The sequence below is a fragment of the Bubalus kerabau genome, chromosome 1 (assembly GCF_029407905.1).
Source record: "Bubalus kerabau isolate K-KA32 ecotype Philippines breed swamp buffalo chromosome 1, PCC_UOA_SB_1v2, whole genome shotgun sequence".
Lineage (NCBI taxonomy): Eukaryota > Metazoa > Chordata > Mammalia > Artiodactyla > Bovidae > Bubalus > Bubalus kerabau.
Genome location: NC_073624.1, coordinates 153974001 through 153992957, shown reverse-complemented (window position 1 = coordinate 153992957; position 18957 = coordinate 153974001). Strand labels below are relative to the sequence as shown.

Below are 18957 nucleotides of genomic sequence, written 5' to 3'. Positions count from 1 at the left end.
CATTTTAATGAGATGTTACTTTTACACATCATCGTGAAGTATTTATGAAGCCGTATGTGGGAAGGATAGGTCCATTGGCTGCTGGTGTCCCTCAGAGGGTTCTTGTGGTGTTTTCTCTCCACCTTCCCACATGTTCCCACCTTTGTGGGGCTATGAGTCCTGTCGAGCAAAGCAGAAGTAGATCACTTTGAAGTTAAAGCCTGGCCTCTTTAAGATAGGAGCCAGGGGTAGAGGAAAGGAAGAACAGAAGTTTAAATTCTTCAGAAATGATATATTCATTTGGTCAACAAGTATTTGAGAACCTACTGCATGCTAAAAGTTGGATTAGGAGGCCAGTGCAGAAATGTCTGCTGTAACGACATGGGATGAGGGAAGCAGGTACTGAGGGAGAGATGCAGTGGGGATGAGGCAGGGGAAAACCCGCTTTAGACCTGAGAGGATGGGGTGAGATGAGACTTCAAGGAGAGCACCTTCCAAATGGGGAGGGAACATTTTAGGCTGAGGAACAGCACAGGTGAAGTGGCACCGAGGTGGCAAAGAAGTGTGTTTCTACCCAGTGGGAGTGTGTTTCAGTAACTGCCCATCAGTGAAGCTGGGGCTTGTGGGTGAGACAGGAGATGGATACAGAATGGTAGAGACACTGTATTTTATTCCAAGTGCAAAGAATAACCACAATCAGTTTTTAAGCAGGGGAATGGTTTGATCTATGTTTTAAGATCACTCTGGAAAGAAAAAAAATCACCCTGGCTGAAATACAGAGAATCAGTTGTAGGGAGGTGAGGCAACCAGTAAGAGGGTATTGAACTGTTGACAGGAAAGAGGAAGATGGTCTGGACTAAGATAGCACCAGGTGACTAGCATTCAAGATTATTTTAGAATTATCCTGGAGAACAGACAAAGACTGTTTTGAGGGACAGGACTGGAAAGCAGTGATTCGATTTCTTGGTGGTGCCTTAATACTGAGATGGAGTTGACCAGGGCAGAAATGGGGGAAGGAGGGGCTAGAGATCACCAGTTACATCAGGTCTAAGACATATAAAAGATGACGCATGATTTCACCTTCAATCTACAGAGAGAGCTCAGAGGTAGGTCCATGTTAGCAATATAATCCTGGGTGCTATCTGCATAGAGGTGGTGTTTGAAGTCATTGTACTGGGTGAGATAATGAGAGAAAACAGAGGAAGGCCTAGTGCCTGAATGCCTGGGTGTTGGAGGAGGGAGAATAGGGAAGATGGAGAAGGGAGAAGGAAAACCAGGAGTGCGCTGCAAAGAAACTGAAGCTCCTGCTTCATAATGTAACTACTTGTACTGTAGACCAGTATTGCTTGTAACAATGAAGTAACCTATATTTGTATAGCACCCAACAGTTTTAAAAGCATTACGTATTAGTGAGCTAAGCCTTTAAATCCGAGAGCTGACAAGTTATGGCCTTCTCTCAGAGTAAAGTGTTCTAGAAAAAAAGACTACGATTTGGAGAGAATCAAATTCGTTTCTGCTCACAGATTTCAGTTCAGTGTGTTTGGACAATTAGTTAGCTTGTTTGCCCCATTTCCTGCAAAGGATGGATATTTGTGACATTTTTTTCTTGTGATATTGTGAATCATTTTTTCTAAAATGGAATGTTGGCAAGGAAAGCCAATGCCTTCACACCTGGGTAGGCACCACCTGTGCCAGTAAAAAGGCCAGGCTGGCAACTGACAATCACTTGTTAAAAAATTCTTCTAAATGAAAGAACACATTACTGGGTCTAGAAGGTATGGCCTGTTGATGGGTCTCAACCTAATAATGATTCTGTTTCTCCTGAGGAATCCAAGTTCCTGTTTTCTGGGCTCCCTGGTGTCACATTTAAGGCTGAGCTGATTTCTCTAAGTGAGAGTAGGGAAGTGCAGAGCAGGCTCAGATCAGCAGCTTCTCGCCCACCAACCCTTTCCATCTGTGATGAATGTTAGGACTTGGGGCCCGCAGAGGGGCTCCCACTCCTGGCTGTGCTGTAGTCCCTGGGGAGCCTGTAGGACACCAGGAGTCCCCAGTACCGTTCTTAAATTCTGGTGCGGCAGGTCTGAGGCAGTGACTGGGACTTTGCCTCAAGCTCCCTGGAGGACTGTGAGGCAGGCTGAGTGTGGTAAGCCCAGGCGCCACACAAACCATAGGGTGCGGTTACAAGCCACTGCAATACGTGGAACAGAGGACAATCTCAGTCCCCAAAGAACCTTATTTAACACAAGAGAAGAGACTAAATATGAGATGGTTTCCAGGTGGGGCCCGTGGAAGGTTCTTCAGAGTTCTGCGTCAGCTGGTTAGCAAATCCCCCCAAGCCTTCTACCCCTCCTAGGGGCAGTCTCTTGCCTGAGGTGTGGATCCACTGGGCTGCTAAGATCCTTGGCAGCTCTAGAACCGATGCCAGCAGCTGATTCCAACAACAGCACACCATCACTTCCTGCTCTGAAGGAGGAGAAGTTTCCTTTCCTACCAGAAAAGCATCTTAAACGTTCTCTTCTCCCCTTGGTGACAACAGCCTTTGCAGAAATGTCTTCTTGGAAGCCCTCCCTCCAGCTACTACAGATGTTCCCCCACTTGCTATACAGTTTTGGGGAGGAGGAATCAAAAGATAAAATCTTGACACTAAGCCCAGACTGCTTCATAACTGTAGGAGAAAAATGATAAGGGTGAGTGAGTGCATGAGGCAAAGCCCTCCATCGGGACCCGTAAGCCCGGGCCGTGTGCACTGTCCTCCTTTCCACACGGGTGCCGAGTCAAGCATTCGTTTCTAGGCTTGTCACTTAATCATCAAATGTTGTAACAGTCAGACAGGGCTTTCTCTGAATGCCATGTTTGTGAACAATGACTTTTTTCCCCCTAAACTTTAGATTCTAAAAATAACATCCAATCACTCATTCATGACAGAGCAAAACTTGAATGCTTATTCAAGAAAATGATATTTCAAACATTCAAGTCCAAATTGGGTGCTTTTGTTGTTGTTGTTGTTGTTGTTACTGTTTATAAAAATGAAGTTTGCTACCAATGGACTAGGCCCTGAGGGGATTTTATACAGACTGTACAAACGAGGCAGCTGGATATTTGGGCAGGATCCCTTTGCAAATGAAGATCAAAGTCAAAAAGAAAAAAACAAATTCACTTTATTTTAAAGACAATGATTGGCATACAGAAGGTATGCACTAGCATAAAATAAACTTTCATGAAAAGCATTAAAATCCATTATAAATTAATTTATTAAATAGGTATTTGGTATATGTGATGGTTTTATTAGATATTACTCTTATTTATTGCCAACCCCTCCCACAAAGTCAAAACAAATCAGAAAATCTCTTAACTCCGATTTACACTAAATAATTTATTTTCCCAAAATGTGAATGTGATCTGAGATGTGACACATGATATACAGTTCAATTGGTCATTCTCTATCAATCATAATATGACAGGACACAAGAGGCTAAAAATGGCTCATCATAATTTATTTTATGTTAAAATGTACAGCTTTTTTTGTTTTGTTTTTTGTTTTTTTTTTTGAAGTGACTGACTAAAAAGAGAACAGATAAATACAAGAGTGTCGCTGGCTCCTATTTTATACAAGGATTACGCCTCTCCTGCTTGGCCCTTACAGTCACCCTGTACAGGTACAAAGGCTACAAAAAAGGAAGCGATATAAACAGACACAAATAACTTTTTTTTTGCCTTTTTTACATGCGATTTGTAAGCTTAGTTTGAGCTATTCACAAGCTACTTCTCTATTTTTCCTTAAAAAATAACTCCAATATTTTATAAAGATAGAAAAATCTACAGATGGAATGAAAATGTAAAGTTAGAGGCATTTCCATAAAATAGCAACTTTACACCAAATTCACTATTTTTTTAAATCCTGCCAAGTATTTGGACATATATGAAATGTTTCAAAACCTGACAGATAAACACTGAGATATGCTTCATTCAATAAACAGAAGTCTGCATTTATAAAACAGAAAGCTGCCTTTTTTCCCCCAAAGAAATCTGTCACCAAAATGGAAAAGGGTCTCAACTTTACACCAAACATTTAGCAATAAAACCCTTTTGACTAACCAAATGGGAATAGCTTTTATAGCTCTTTACAGTTTTATAATTAACAAAAATATAGTTTTTTTTTTTTAAACCCTCAAATTAGGGCACCCTAATCAAGGCAAAAAACTTAAGAAATGGCTTACTGTTAGCACAACACTTGTACAGTACTACAAAATGCACTGTCACTAACAAAGACATTAGCGGCATGCTGAAGTGTCACCTCAACAAAATATACAATAACTGAAAATGGTCAAGGCATTTACATGGAGTGGACAGGGAGGAAAAAAAAAACGCTCTAGGTTCAGTATTAAAACAGATAATTTGGGGTGGGGCGGGGCTTGATATCCACATTGTTTAATGGAAGCAGTCACAGCGAGTGGCTGCCTCCATATGTAGTCCAAAGAGAGGCCTTCCTTTGCAGAGAATTTCATATAAAAGGAACAGAAACAAAGGTACCAAAAAAGAAAAAGGAAAAAAAAAAAAGATAAAAAGAAAAACAACTTTATAAGGCTTTCTGCTGCATACAGCTTTTTTTTTTTTTTAATAATAAATGGTGCCAACAAATGTTTTTGCATTCACACCAATTGCTGGTTTTGAAATCGTACTCTTAGAAGGTATTTGTGCAGATCAATCCGAGAGATGCCCAGGGGTTTTGTGACTGCCCATGTTGCCTACCGTCTCATGTAGGACCCATTGAGAGACTGTTTGGACATGCCTGTGTTCATGTAGCCATGGTGTCCGGGGGCCGTGTACATCATGTTACTGTGGGGCGGGGTCTGCATTGGCTGCTGGGCATATGGCTGGGTGCCCATCATGCCCATCTGCATCTGCATAGGGTACTGGGGCGTCTGATTCATGTAGCCATGATTGCTGTGGTAGCCACTATTCATCATCGGCTGGGACATGCTGTACCCGTTCATGGCATTGAGGGTGTTCATGTTCATGTTCACCGAGTTGACATTGTAGGCTGGGGATGGCATCAGGTTCACACTCATGTTCATGCCCCTCTGCATCGTTAAAGTCCGTGCAGGACCCTGCATGGCTACAGTCTGGGAGCGCCCATAGATTTGCGACTGATGGGTGGCAGCGGCTGGTGACAGAGACGCCGATTTGGTTCTCATGGAGACGTGGCCCTTGCTGGCAATCTGGGTTTGCAGTCTTTGGCTGTGGGAGATGCCAAGATTTGACGCAGCCATGTTCCGTTGCAACAGAGGCGGTGGCAGATTCATTGGAGGAGGAGTCAGGTTGGGGGGTGGGGTCATGGTAGCTTGTGCTTGGGGTCCCCCAGGGACGGAGTGTGGAGACTGAGAAAGCTGAACAAGCCCTGTGTTACTTAATGGTGTGGACAAAGAGGCACTGTTTGCATAGGAAGTTACAGCAGCGGAATGGCTGTAAGGCAATGAATGATCAATAAGTGTATTAGTTAACTGCTGTAGTTTGGCAAGGCTGAAGGTGGCTGACGGCTGTGGGTAATGCCCAGCCCCAAAATCACTCTGACCCATCCGTTCATATAAGCCAAGGTTGGCATTGCCAGTCTCGGGGATCTCAGCCAGCTGCATGGGCGGTGTGAAGTTAGCGGCCATGCTGCACTGCGCCAGCTGCTGGCTGCCGCTTGGGGGCCTCTCCACCACACAGCCTTGAGGAGACTTGACGCTGCAGGTCGGGGGGGAGCTGATGCTGCTCTGCTGCAGCATGCTGCAGCTCCCACTGATGTTGGACATCTGCTGGGTGACAGCACAGCTGCTCTGTGTCAGACTGCTGGAGGTGAGGTTGCTGTAGGAGCAGCTGTTCTGTGAAGAGCCATTTCCACAAATGCTGCCGCCCATGGTAGAATCATAGCTGCTTGGGTTTTCGTAGTTCTCGGTTGTGCTCTCGATACTGCCCAGGTCACTAAACCCGCTGTCCACGACTTGCTGCGAATGATCCGAAACGGACGGGACGTCCATCATTGGACTGGTTTCCATGTTCTGCAGAGATGGCACTGAGATGGCACTTTGATCTGGGCTGATTTGGGCATAGCTGTTTTCCAGGGCAGGGACGCTTGGGCTACTGACAGAACGTACTGACTGGCCAGGGTGGGAATGGACGGATGAAACTGGGCTGCTGTGGTCTGACTGCTGGCAGTCATCTAGAGTGGCGGAGATCTGTGGGCTTTGGTCTGCATGGGTGTAGTTCTGTAGGCTTCTACAGGCCTCTTGAGTCTCGGCACAATCCTGAAAGGTGTCATCCTGTTCACCGTTCTCCTGGGTCAAGGACTGAACCGCTTGGACGGTCTCAGAGTCTATTTCCAAGGTGGCTGTGTTTCCCTCTTTGAACTCAGTATCTACTTCTTCACTGTTCTTTTGGTCCTGCTTCTGTGCCTGCTCTCCTGGGGGTTCCTCATCAGATTCAGGGGCAGTTTCAGTGGCTCCAGTAAGCTCCTTAGGTTCACTATTACATGAAGCTGGGAGGTCAACACCACAGTCCATTAGGACCTCTGGGTTTGAATGACTAGGCTGGACACTAAGGTCTAAAAAAGCCTCCTGGTTTTCCAGTACTTCTTTGAAGGCTTCTCTTGGGTGTTCTTCCTTCTCCACTTCAGCAGACTCCATGTGACTGTCATCCTCATCATCGGCATCATGCCCCTCGTTGTGAGATGGCTCTTCCTCCTCTTCCTCCTCCTCTTCGTGATCATCTATACGCACAGGGTCTTCTTTGTCCATGCAGACTTCTGGCTCCTCTTTTTCCTGACTCTTGGCACCACTGGGGTCTTTTTCTACATTTCCTTCCTCTTCCTCTTCTTCTTCCTCCTCCTCTTCCTCCTCAGGTTTGACTACATCGTCTTCAGGTTTTCCAGCTGGTGATTTATTTGGACTTATAGGTGCACACGTCTCCTCCCTTCCGTTTTCGTCCTGAGGCAGCAGGGGTTCCACGGCTTCCTTGACCCCCTCCTCAATCCTGGTGGAAGGGGGGCTGGTTTTGTCTGCTGGAGTCTCCTTCTGTTCTTCCACTGTTACCTGGTCATCAGGCTCCATGGGTGTTTCTGGCGGGGTGTACAAGTTCAGTTTAAATCCAGTCTTCCTCTCTTTGTTTGGCCTCCACTTAGACAGACCACGCTTTGTTCCTTTTGGCCACTGTTTGCACTTCAGAGGTTCGGGATTGTCTCTACTGGCTTCTTTCAAGTTATTTGCACCATCATCCATATTGTCTTAGCGAGGAGACAGAAAGGGGGAGGAAGGAGAATAAAATCTTAGAAAGCATCACCATAAATAATTTGAATTCATTCTTCTAAATAATTTATCAAATACTGATTTTCGATTTAGCACTTTAAACTTTGATGCTAAAGATACAATAAAACTAATAAAGAATAATATTGTGGTTAAAAAAAAAACAACTGAGGAAATAACCTAGGTCTGGAGAACAGTACATGCTGCACACACCATATACCTACCCACCCCCCCACATAACCCATTCTTTACAGAAGGTTGTGCTTTTTTATAGGAAGCACATGAATAATAATGTGCTTATATTATTATATAAGCAACTATAATAAGTTTATTTCAGTTTAACAAACAAAATATTCTCTAACACAAAAGCCTGGAATTCCACAATGTGAAAAGGATCATTTTGAATATTTGCAAATTAGGAAATGCAGGGGAAAGAGGTTAAAGTTAGCTCATATCCCAATCACCACTAAACTGGAGAAAGGAATAGAAGCCTAGCTTGCATATTTATCCTGAGAAAGTGAACTTCTGCTTGTGGACATTTACTGGTTTGAAATGATCTCAGATGACATTATTTTCTTTGATTTGAATATTCTCTCTGGCATAAAAATAAACTATGTACCTCTGAAACAAATAACTAACTAAATAACCAAAACATAAACACATTTCTAATCTACTCCAGGATCATTTCTGCCTGACACACACTATAATGTAATTACCTTGAAATTATTGAACATTTAAAATACAAGTATTCTTTTTATCACTAATTCTATCCACACTGCATTTTGGATCCATGTGCAAATGTGTATGGTTTGAATATTAAATAAGAAACAAACCATAACTGTCAGGTTCATTTTAGATCAGCTAATCTTATTTTTACTGTTAGTTGTATGTATGTATGAACATAATTTCTATAAAATAAATATATATATATTTATATAAACATAAGCAAGCAAACAAGTAAATATATGAATAAATGCAAACATAAAACACACAAGTCTTAATATCTTTATAAAATTAATGATCATATCGATCTCCTGCATGCATGCTCAGTTGATCCAGTTGTGTCTGACTCTTTGTGACCCCTTGGACTGTAGCCCACCAGGCTCCTCTGTCCATGGGACTCTCCAGACAAGAATACTGGAGTGGGCTGCCATGCCCTCCTCCAGGGGATCTTCCCAACCCAGGGATCAAACCATGTCTCTTACATCCCCTGCACTGGCAGGCAGGTTCTTTACCACTAGCACCACATGGGAAGCCCCACTGATCTCCTAGAGGATTCAATTTAAAGAAAAAGCTTCATAAAGAGAAATAGTCTTATTAGAAACACTGTTTTGGAGAATAAAACAAGATCTAATTAATAACCAGTGAGGAACAGAGATCCCTTTTGCCAGAATGGAGTGGTTTCTAATCCAGTCAGCGCAGAGCAGGGTAAACACTGAGCTCACTTATTAATAAAAGGATTACACGTAAACTTACCTGTATGTATGACATTCAAATTGGCTAACTGAAAAGATGTGTACTATAGACTGATTCCTTCAGAAGTGCAAAGTACAATACCCAGTTAACAGATCTCTCATGATGTTCAAATGGTTTCATTTCTATTCGCACAAACAGGGAACAGGCACGCCAGTGACTCTGGACTCCAATTCTTACTCCACATGCTACTAGATATACTAGCCTTTTTAGGAAAACTCTGCTAATCAGAAGATGAAATTTCTAATAACTATTTTTTAAGAAAGAAGATCCTGAAAGGAATCAGGTATAATACAGCCACTTGGAATTTGTTAAGGCAAGTGGCACAAAGGAGAGAATGAAGGCAGTGATGATTCATGTATAGACTCCTGAGAACACAGCTAAAAAGTGGAATAAGGTTCAAATTCCATGCCAAAAAATGACTAATGAAAAGGCTTGGTTCCTCCATACCCAGAGTGAGATGTCATTGCCTCTGCAAAACAGGTATGTAGCAATAGCATTGCTGTTAATTCAGAAAGTCAAGGAGCTGCCTGTTCATGTTCTTAAAATTGTGGCTTTTCAAAGGCAAGAGTGATAACCGGTGGTTTCCAGGAAAGTGAGATGGCCTGTTCTCTAGACTAAAATAAAGTAAGGTTCTGAATAGAGTCATTTCAACTGGAGAGTAGAAAGAATGTCCCACAAATCCTCATCATTCAGCTGGGAGCTCAAGTTCCCAGCCCAACAGGCAAGGGATGGTTTCTTTTAAATAGGGCATCAAAGAGGAGTCAATAATGTTTCGTTTTTTTAGAAGATGGGGTGGGATGTCTCTGCAACAGCAACTGTTAAACAGTAATTTGAAAGGAAAGATAATTTCCTGATTTACACATTATCCTATATTATCAAAGCTAATAGTGATGGTGTGGGTAGGTTTAGATGATTCTTGGTAAGAACATCTCCGAAGACACCATTGATTATGATTCATCATCAATTTACTAACATTTGTTTTCCAGGGAAAAACATTCAGTATTCACATCAATAATAATAATAATAATAATGTATACTTGATTTCAGAAGTATTAAATGTCAAAAAAAGTACATATTAGAATCAAGGAAGTGCAATGTGTTTCTTATTGACAGACTTCAAAGTTTTTGAGGATAAGCCAATTTCTGGAAAGTAAGATGAACCCACCTAGAGGGATGTTCTGGCCTTAGAAGTTGTTTAACATAAAATCCAATTCCAGGAAGAAGGGATAGAACCTTTTATGAATGAGAAAGGACAGATGAGCACTTATTTCTGGTGGGTCGGTATCACCTCAGAGATGCCTTTGGGTAGAATTCAGGTGCCTGGTTTTTGGCAATAACAGACAGAAACTCACAAGGGTAAGGTTTTTATAATTCCTCCACTTACTTCTACAAGGGTCAGTATTCTTAAAGCAATGATTGTCTTTTCCTTCCTCGTCCTCTGTCTGTCTTTTCTTCCCAGGCTGATGTTGGAATGCTTTTCTCAGCACTGGCTTCCTGCCATCCTCCTCCACTTCAATCTCACAGGTAGGCTCCAGCTGTGGCATTGGCCTCTCTTCATCTGAGTTGTCAAAGGGCTCATTCAGTACTTCTGTCGTCTCAGAAATGGTCTCAGTTGTTACACTGCTGTTGATCCTCCTGCGTTTACGACCCCTTTTCTTCTTTAGTACAAAAGGCCTCTGAAATTAATTCCAAACATAATACATCAGAGCTCATGAGAAATTACATTGCTGAGTCGATGTGCGGCAAACATGTACTGAATGCGTGTCTGAGACTTACACGTAAAGACTTCTGTAATGCCTTTGTACTTAACCTTCCATTTGATGTTTAACATCCCTCTCGGGCGCCTACTACACAGACAAGTGTTTTCCAAATAAAACAGTTGTTTACTCAAGCAGATGCTTTGAGAGGGAACATCCTAGCAGCTGCACTGTGGATTTTTAAAAGCTAAGGTTTGCTTTCCTGGCATATTCTTTTCGAGTAGTACCTGCTGGCTTCAAAATCCTATACGTTACAGTGATTAAATCATCATGGACATCAGCATCTCTGTGAGTGTTTCAACAGTCAACTAGCCACTGGGTCACTCATTTTAATACTGGATAACTGTTCAAGGAGCACCCACTATGTCCACGGCACTGTAAGACACATGACGGTACACAAGCCTAGCCCCTCATTCCCCATCTCACAGGAATTCAGGAACAATGAGAAGGAAAGAAGAGAGACTACTTGAAGAAAGAATTACTCTGCAGACAACGTTAAGAGTCATGTACTGGTGGCTTGCAAGGATGAGGGCAGCTGATAATTTTACAAAATATTTGAACATGGACGGCATCTAAAGAAAATGTAAAGACATGTGGAATGTGTCTTACTTATGTAAGATATAACAATTTTTTCTAATTGCATTAGAGGTTGGCACAAATGACTTTCCATAATTGAAAACATAAAATATTTTTTCCAAAAAAAAAAAAAAAATTTTTTTTCCAAGCAAGATGTACTCAATGATAGAAAATCCAAGTATAAGAATAACAGGTAGATTTGCTGCTAAGATGTAATCTGTCAATAATGGGTCTGAAAAATTACTGAAAGTACATTGCAAAGACTAGTATAAAATGCTTGATTAAAACTCAAACTCTAGGTAAACTATATCCAAGAATTACTGCGTCTCACATTTTTAACTGTCCGGATGTTCACCGAAGTGCACATATAAATTTTGGTAGTCATATTCTGTATTTTAGTTATTTATGATTATTAATCCCTTCAGTCAGCCTGCTCTCTCCAATCCATTAGAATTTTCCCAAACATGAGTTTAGCCAATATGCAGAACCGGTTTTCTTTAGGTTGAGTCCTTTTGTGTGATGGTAGGCACTTAACACTCCTTGGATAATTCTGGGCTTTGTTATTTTTGAAGCAAACTTCTTTTGTTATATACATAATACATGGATACATGTTCCTTGTAGAAATCAAAACATGATTCAGAAGCCTAAAGTCCACTCTGTGGGATGCTCTTCTTGTACCTCCCCCAGCTGCCCTTCCACTTAAACGCAGTCAGGTTCAGATGATGGAGCACCAACCACCCTGGAAGTCAGAACAGCAGGGGCTTTGACAGAAACCACACAGTGGGGCCTTGGGGCAGAGCCTTAACTTGCATTCTATTAGAATATCCTACACTATCTGGCCCCTCTGCGTGTCTGTGTGTAAAGACACTGAAGACAAAGACAGCAGATCTGGGTTGAGCGGTTACCTAAAGACAAAATCAATTTTCTAACTTCTGCACCGGGAATGTGTACCTATAGAAACCACCAGGCTACGACAACTGGAGACTTGTCAAGAATCTGTACTTGCACAAATGCAAAATACCAGCATTAAACTTATGGCATTAAACTTAAAATACCTTCTGACAATTCTATGCCAAGGACAAGAGAAGGAAATGGCATCAGGAGCACTGGGCTTGGAGTCTGAGCATTTGTCTGGTTCTGGCTCCATCTCTAATGATTTGTGCGACCTTGGACAAGTCTCCTATCCTCTCTAGGCCTTGAGGTTTTCATCAAAATTGACTGGAGAGTGGTTAAGTGCTCCCCTGGGCCCTTTCCTGTTCCCACAGCCTGATTTACTCCAGTCCCGCAAACCAGCAGGTGGCAGTAGCTACTAGACTAGCAAGCCGCCTGTCCCTGGTTTCCCGTCACAGCACCACCAAACCACAGAGTAAACACAATCATGACTGTAAGATAGATGATGAGGATATATGATCGGTGGGACTGGATACAAATAAACTACATCTAAAGAATGGAGAGTGAAACAAATACTAATAGAATGTTTGCGATGACAAATAAGATTTGATTGAAACTGACTCACAAGACAGAAAATCTAAACAGACACATACCTTTCTCTTTATGGCAACTGACTGTGGTTTAGTCAATCTTGGAGGAGAGCTTTGGATATTTTCTTCCTCTTCCTCTTCTTCCTCTTCCTCCTCCTCCTCCTCTTCTTCCTCCTCCTCCTCTTCCTCTTCCTCTTCCTCCTCTTCTTCACTGCTCTCTTTAGACAGCTCCATCAGCTGCCCTCGCTCCCCTGCCACTGGCCGGCTCTCCGGGGAATGCAAATATTTATTTTTCGATTGTACTTTTGCAGGTGATTGCCTACTGTTAGCTCTAGATGACAGGATTTCTTGCTCCTCTTTTTCCCAGCAGCTGGCTTGTTCCATTAGCCGCTCGGCCTAAGGGGGAGGTAAAAATGGCGGGTCAGCGTGAGGGCAGTTACACAGTCAGAGCCTTTAAGGATCAAAGGCAAAGGATCTCTAAGTCGTTTCTGATCAGGATAATCAGCCAGTCAAGCAGCATTCCAGCTGCATCATCTCAGAACTCTTTTGCATCAGTTAGGATAACAAATCAAAGAAGATTGGGTTTCATGGGATATTTAGCAGTATTAATGATGCAGCGAATTGATTTGAGTCCTTATCACTACATTACATGCTCACTGGCATGGAGCACTCTAAGCAAGTTCATAAACACAATGAATCGATTGACACTGCAGTCTTGGAGCTCAGCACCAAATTTGATCTGATTACATGCTGTCAGTAGTGAAAAATGCTGCTTTGTGATCAATGATAAACGTTTCATTTTTCATACTCAATTCAATAAAATTATCATGTCTTACCATGCAACCTCACTTAGGATAAATTAGTGCCATATCATTTCACAAGCTCTCTCTACATAACCAAGCTTTTGACAATGATGTTAATGACCTTAGCTTAAAAATGCTACAAGATTGAAATTACACAACTTAGGTTGATGAACCCAAATTACCTCTTTTTCGGCTTCTCGTTCTTCTTCAGAAACTGCAGCATTAGAGATTAAGATTGGGGTCCACCTCAGACTCTCTGGATCAAGTTCATTGGTCCGGGAACAGGTTTTCAACTTTTCCATGTGGCCCAATATCAACTTTTCCCGTCTAATGATGACAAATCTGTAATGTGAGGAGGCAGAAAAAAGTGCAATCAAAAGCTGAAATTTCATTTCACCTTCAGATATTGATCTCTGCTAGCACTAACATTACCTGGGTTAGAAAAAATCAGAAAGCTCATCCATGAAAACGTGGAGCAAACTGAAATTTGACTAGCAAAGAAGTGTCACTGCCTGTTTTCTTTTTAGGAGAAAAGTTTTTATAATATTGTTGGGGAACCTCTAATATTTAAATAGAATGAATCTGCCTAACTTTAGGGACCCTTTCTGGGGTAAGATGGTTATGAGGCAGCTGGGTCGCCCAGGGCACGGGTGCTCACCGGCCATCTCTCTTGTCAATCATGTGGAGGTGCTGCAGAGTGGTGGCAATGTCATGGGGGCACATGCCCGTAGCTCTGCTGATGGCCTTGATGCTGATATGCCGCTCGTGGTGGTGGTAGAGATATTCTAAGATGACACTCTTCCAGTAGGCCAGGTAGGAGAGACGGCCTAGATCGGAGAGTGGCTTTTCAGGAGACCCTGCTTGGCCCTCTCTTCGAGAAAGCAAATAGCCTAGGGCAGAAAAAGCAAAAGTCGACCTCACTGTGGTGTTCTCAGACACTGGAACAGGGGCCACTCAAAATAATGTAAGACTTACACTGTAAATAGCAACAAGATACATCACATCACAACATATCACACAAGGAACATCACATCGGAGAAGTGCATTAATTTCATGTATAGTCTCTTCCCAGTTATAGTGATCTGACATCCACGAGGTTTATGCCCCCGAATCCTTTACAGTAGCCCTGTAAGTCAGTTCATTTAGCTGATGGCAGCATTTCAGGCATACGTTGTGGCATACTTAACGAATTTAAAGTTGAACCCATTACTTCTGATAAGTCTCAACGTCCAAGTCCCCCGGCTTCAGATTCTTTCAAAAACTAAATGTCAGGCACTTACTCAGAAATCCTGTCAAGGGACCACCCTGAACATTAATGGGGGGGTTGTTTTCCACAGGAAGAACCAAATGACCCTTTAACAGCTGGGTCTTAATAAAAGACAAGGGCCTCTGTTGACTGAGATTCTGTATTGCTTGTTACATTTAACTAGCGGCGGATCTAAAGCTTTGTTTCAGGACTAATAAAAGAATGTCTTTCAAGTCAACTGCTGCAACTCCTATCAGCTCCACTAGCTCTATTTTCACCTCTTTCATGGAAATTAATTTATAATCCAACCGTTGCTCCTACAAATTAAAACAAAACAACCTCCTTAAAACAAACTGTTTCATGTAAACGCAGAAAAGCCCTGAGCATGGTAGGCTTTTGAACACGTACCCGACAGCATTACCGTGAAGGTTGCTTGGCAAAGGAACTTTAAAATGAGAAAAAACTTTAAACCCACTTGAAGGTAATGAATGAAAGCTGGCGGCTGTCTCGGTAATTAAGAGCCACTTACTGAGTAGAGAAGAAATGTTATAAACTAATGATGTCTACCTTGCTCTAATTATCTATTTCAACAGCCTCACCTTCATGAACTCCCTAAATTTAAACAAACATCAACTACATACTGTAGGTGGCAGCAATTACAAAACCATGCTGCTTTGTAAACCACCCAAATCTTCAGCATTTTTCTTCTTTATCTACATTTCCAAAATGGCTGCATTTTCAAGAATTTTCTCAATTTTGGATTTTTTGTTAAAAGGAGAAAGCAATGTCTCTGGTGCATTTTCCTGCCTCTCAGAATCACTGTAAATAATGCAGAAATATACAACAAGAAATCCAGCCTTACCCTAGAAGGGTATAACCACAGCATTTTGCATTTTGATGGTTTTAATCTGAACGCCATTATGAAGATCAGGCACATATTTAACTTTAGGTTTTGCTGAAGTCTTTTGACTTGTCTCTTTAACTCATGTTTAAGTGCAAAGTATTTGACTGAATGCAAACAAGCACAACGAAATCTGACAGTCAAAGCACTGCCGACACGTCAGCTGGCTGCACAGAGGCTTTCTGCAGCGGCGTGCCAGGAACGCTAACAGCGGTGGCCACTGTGCTGAACCCGGCCCGGATTATGCCCCGTCAGTGTGCAGAAGCGCTGTCACCAGGATACAAAGGGTACCCAAACCTCAGGACACAGACAACTGGCACATCTGTCACCTGCCTCCTAAGTGCTGGTTCATGCTGAGAAATTTACTGGGTCAGCTGGAGGTCCCAGCTCTGTACCTCCGGGGTGGATGGGAGTCAGGGAGGGTGGGGGAAAAGAACCATAGTATCGTGGACGTGGAACGATCCATTTTTGTCCACAGGATCCCACAATTAAGTCTGATGCAGTGACTGTGAAGTTCCCTAGCCCCTCACTGGTTCTCATCTGAACCCCACAGTTGGGAACAGTAAGCACCCCCACCCCGAAGCCCAGCAGACAGATTTCTGTACCACCAAAGTTGCGCCCTCCCAACCTTATGTCCCCTCTGCGACGAGCAACCTTATCCAGGAAGCACATATATTTCTTTGTTCTGTCTTCTCTTCCCATGAGTGCTTTGTTGGGCTAAAGGGAAGCCGCCAGAATTCCCCCCAAAGACAGATGACACAATTGTTCATGCTTTCACACCCCGAGAGAGTAGCACACACCTTCTCAGGGCCTCAGACCAGACGGGTTAGGCAACCTGGGGTCTTGGAGAACATCCAGGCACAGGCCTTTCGGCACTCGCTGCTCCCACTGTGTTCAGTGGCTGTCTCCCCGGGACGCTCCCTTGGACATAGTCTGTGATCTGTGACTGAGCCCCGCCAAGAATGTGTATACCAAGCCCACTGGACGTTCATAGAGAACACCTCTGTGCTGTGCTAGCAAAGGCTGCAAAGGCTACCCACACCTGCCAGGAAGTGATACTTTCCCCGGTGTGGGAGAGAACAAACTGCAAGCCCAAACTCCAACCAGAACACACCAAGCAGGTTTCCAAGGATGATCGCCCCACCACACTGCAGACCACACAATGCCACTGTCCAAAGACATCGCAGCACTGCCTGCAGTTTTCCCTTCTCCTCTCTGACTCATGAGCCCCTCAAGGAGCTTACACCCCTGGAAGGAACTTCTACTTGTGCTAAGAGCCATCTGTAAGTTCACAAAGTCTTTTCTCCTGAAGGAGAAATTTTTGGTTTAAACGGAATCCATTTCAACAAACAAAATGACCAAGGACAAATTTCTGATTCGTTGGTAGTAAAGTCAAGTCACTGGTAATATGTTAAAATATACACAACAGTTTAGCAGGAAAAGTTGCCGTCTCGTTTCCACTCCATTTGTGCACAAGGCTGAAGTACTACATATTTAAATTTTACCTGCAGCAGGCACTTTCCCTCAAAAAAGTTGTAGCTGCTGGCACTTTATGACTCTGACCTTCATAACATGGAATGGTTTAAATCATGACTTTCTTGCCATCTTGTGTTTCCTTCTACTTTTTCTAGGCTCCTCAAATTATCATCACTATAGAGCCCAATGACAATTTTTAGTAAGAACAGTTACTTATTGAGTGATTATGGCGATGTGGTGGTGAAGTTACAGCTCTTAAATTTAACTTACCAAAAAGATTCCAAATAATTGATCTAAGATGCAGGGAAATAAAAAGCACTTATCTTGGAAGCCGGTATATTATCCTGAAGCATCTGAAACAAGTACAATACACCCCTGGTGAATAGATTCCTGTGGTGCTCTAATGCCTTTCCTCAACTCTGGATACTTTGAATCAGAAAACCTGAACTACCCCTGGGGAAACCTGGCTGTTCAGACTGGAAACAAAGAGATGTTTGGAGGACAAATCCCAGTAGCTGCAGTATAATTAATTGCTGGTGAAATTATTCCCTGTAAATTGTGAGCCAGAGGTGCTGGTGAAAAGCGCTTAACTCTGTGAGCAGGAGACTTGTACTTTAAAGCTGACTGGCCAACACCCCTCACCCACATCAATTATCTTGAGGAAGCTACCTTCCTATTTTGCTTCACTGGAACTACTTACCCAAGAGAAAGTGAGGTCTAAGTTTTAGTGTATGAACCGCACACTAAATTCAAAAGATTATCAAGGTATTTGCTTAAAGGGAAAGGAAAAATAAGGTGAGGTCTGCGTTTCTAAGCTGTATTGCATGGGGCCCAAATTCACCTCACCTCTGTTGAGGCTGACCTACCTGTAGTAAGATAAGCAATCCTCATGTTAACTAGCTCTGATCCCCAGTGTTTGAAGAGGTTAATTCTCTCCTAAGGGCAGGGGAAAAAAAGTGGTAGAGAGTTGCCTTCCTGTAGGCATCAGGATAAGGAGGAACAATCTAGATAAGGCCAAGATGTGGTTTTGCAGCCTAAATTCCCAAATTAACTGAACTCCCAGCAAATTAAACGCAAGGTTAACCCTTGATTAGTATGACACACTCCTTTTCTTTTAAATCAGTAGTGAAGTTAATAAGAATGTAGACTAAACCAGAGTGGAGTAATGTTTTCCAGCAAGGGGGTGGGCACGGGTAAGGATTTTCCTCTCCAAGGCAGCCACGCTCACCCTTGCACATCTTTATGTTCTACCACCTGGAGCCAAACCATATGAACTTCCTCAAAGACAAAAGGGCAGACTTTGGCAAAGTATTTCCAACTCCCATCTATCTGGATTATATGGGTCTGGAGTAACCAGTTGCTTTTAGGGGAAAATAATCTTTAAGGATTACACAGTTTTCATCAGACACCTGTTTAGCTCAGCAAACCCCATTAAAGGGTTCCTATCAATAGACAGCATTGGGTTTGCAAACCTGCGAACTGACACCAGGCCAGGGATTTATGGCTGCTCTGGATCAGAGCAAATCCAGTGGCTCTAACCATGTATCTCATGATTGTGGACGGAAATTCACTGGTCCACACTCGGAAATTCACTGGTCAACACTCATCTATTACTGGTTTCTGGGGTTAAGCAGCTCTGTGACCAAGTGGACAAATGGCATGTTATCAGTTTAAACAGTAGAGATAAATCAGTTTGACAGGCTACTTATGTCTCCTCAGTGAAATTTTGTGGTGATTTTGCAATTAGTAAAGAAGGAGGCTGAACCTTAGCCTTCTCACTGTTTGAAGAGGAGTATTCTAAATGACTTGTGATCTGGATCTGCCTGAATTCTTACCTGCGCAGATGTGTCCTCGGCGAAATTGGAAATTTTTAATTTTAAAGATATTCTGTATTTTAAGAGGTTGGTTTTGAAGACATGGAAGTTTACGGCAACATTCCCATAATTTTATGGCTTGAATAAACACTGCTTGACCTCTCTACA

General features: G+C 42.6%; 1 protein-coding gene across 13 annotated transcripts in view; it reads right to left on the bottom strand.

Moving 5' to 3' along the window:
- Window positions 1-3212: 3212 nt before the first annotated feature.
- The window catches only part of KAT6B (lysine acetyltransferase 6B), a 182732-nt gene continuing 166987 nt past the window's right edge, over window positions 3213-18957 (bottom strand). For all 13 annotated transcript variants that reach the window (XM_055536455.1, XM_055536452.1, XM_055536435.1 and 10 more), the window contains 5 exons: window positions 14011-14242; window positions 13535-13694; window positions 12613-12945; window positions 10120-10411; window positions 3213-7240 (listed from right to left, as the gene is read on the bottom strand). In XM_055536455.1, the coding sequence (XP_055392430.1) occupies window positions 4725-7240; window positions 10120-10411; window positions 12613-12945; window positions 13535-13694; window positions 14011-14242 (3533 nt within the window). In that variant the 3' untranslated portion in view covers window positions 3213-4724. The remainder of the gene's footprint in view (window positions 7241-10119; window positions 10412-12612; window positions 12946-13534; window positions 13695-14010; window positions 14243-18957) is intronic.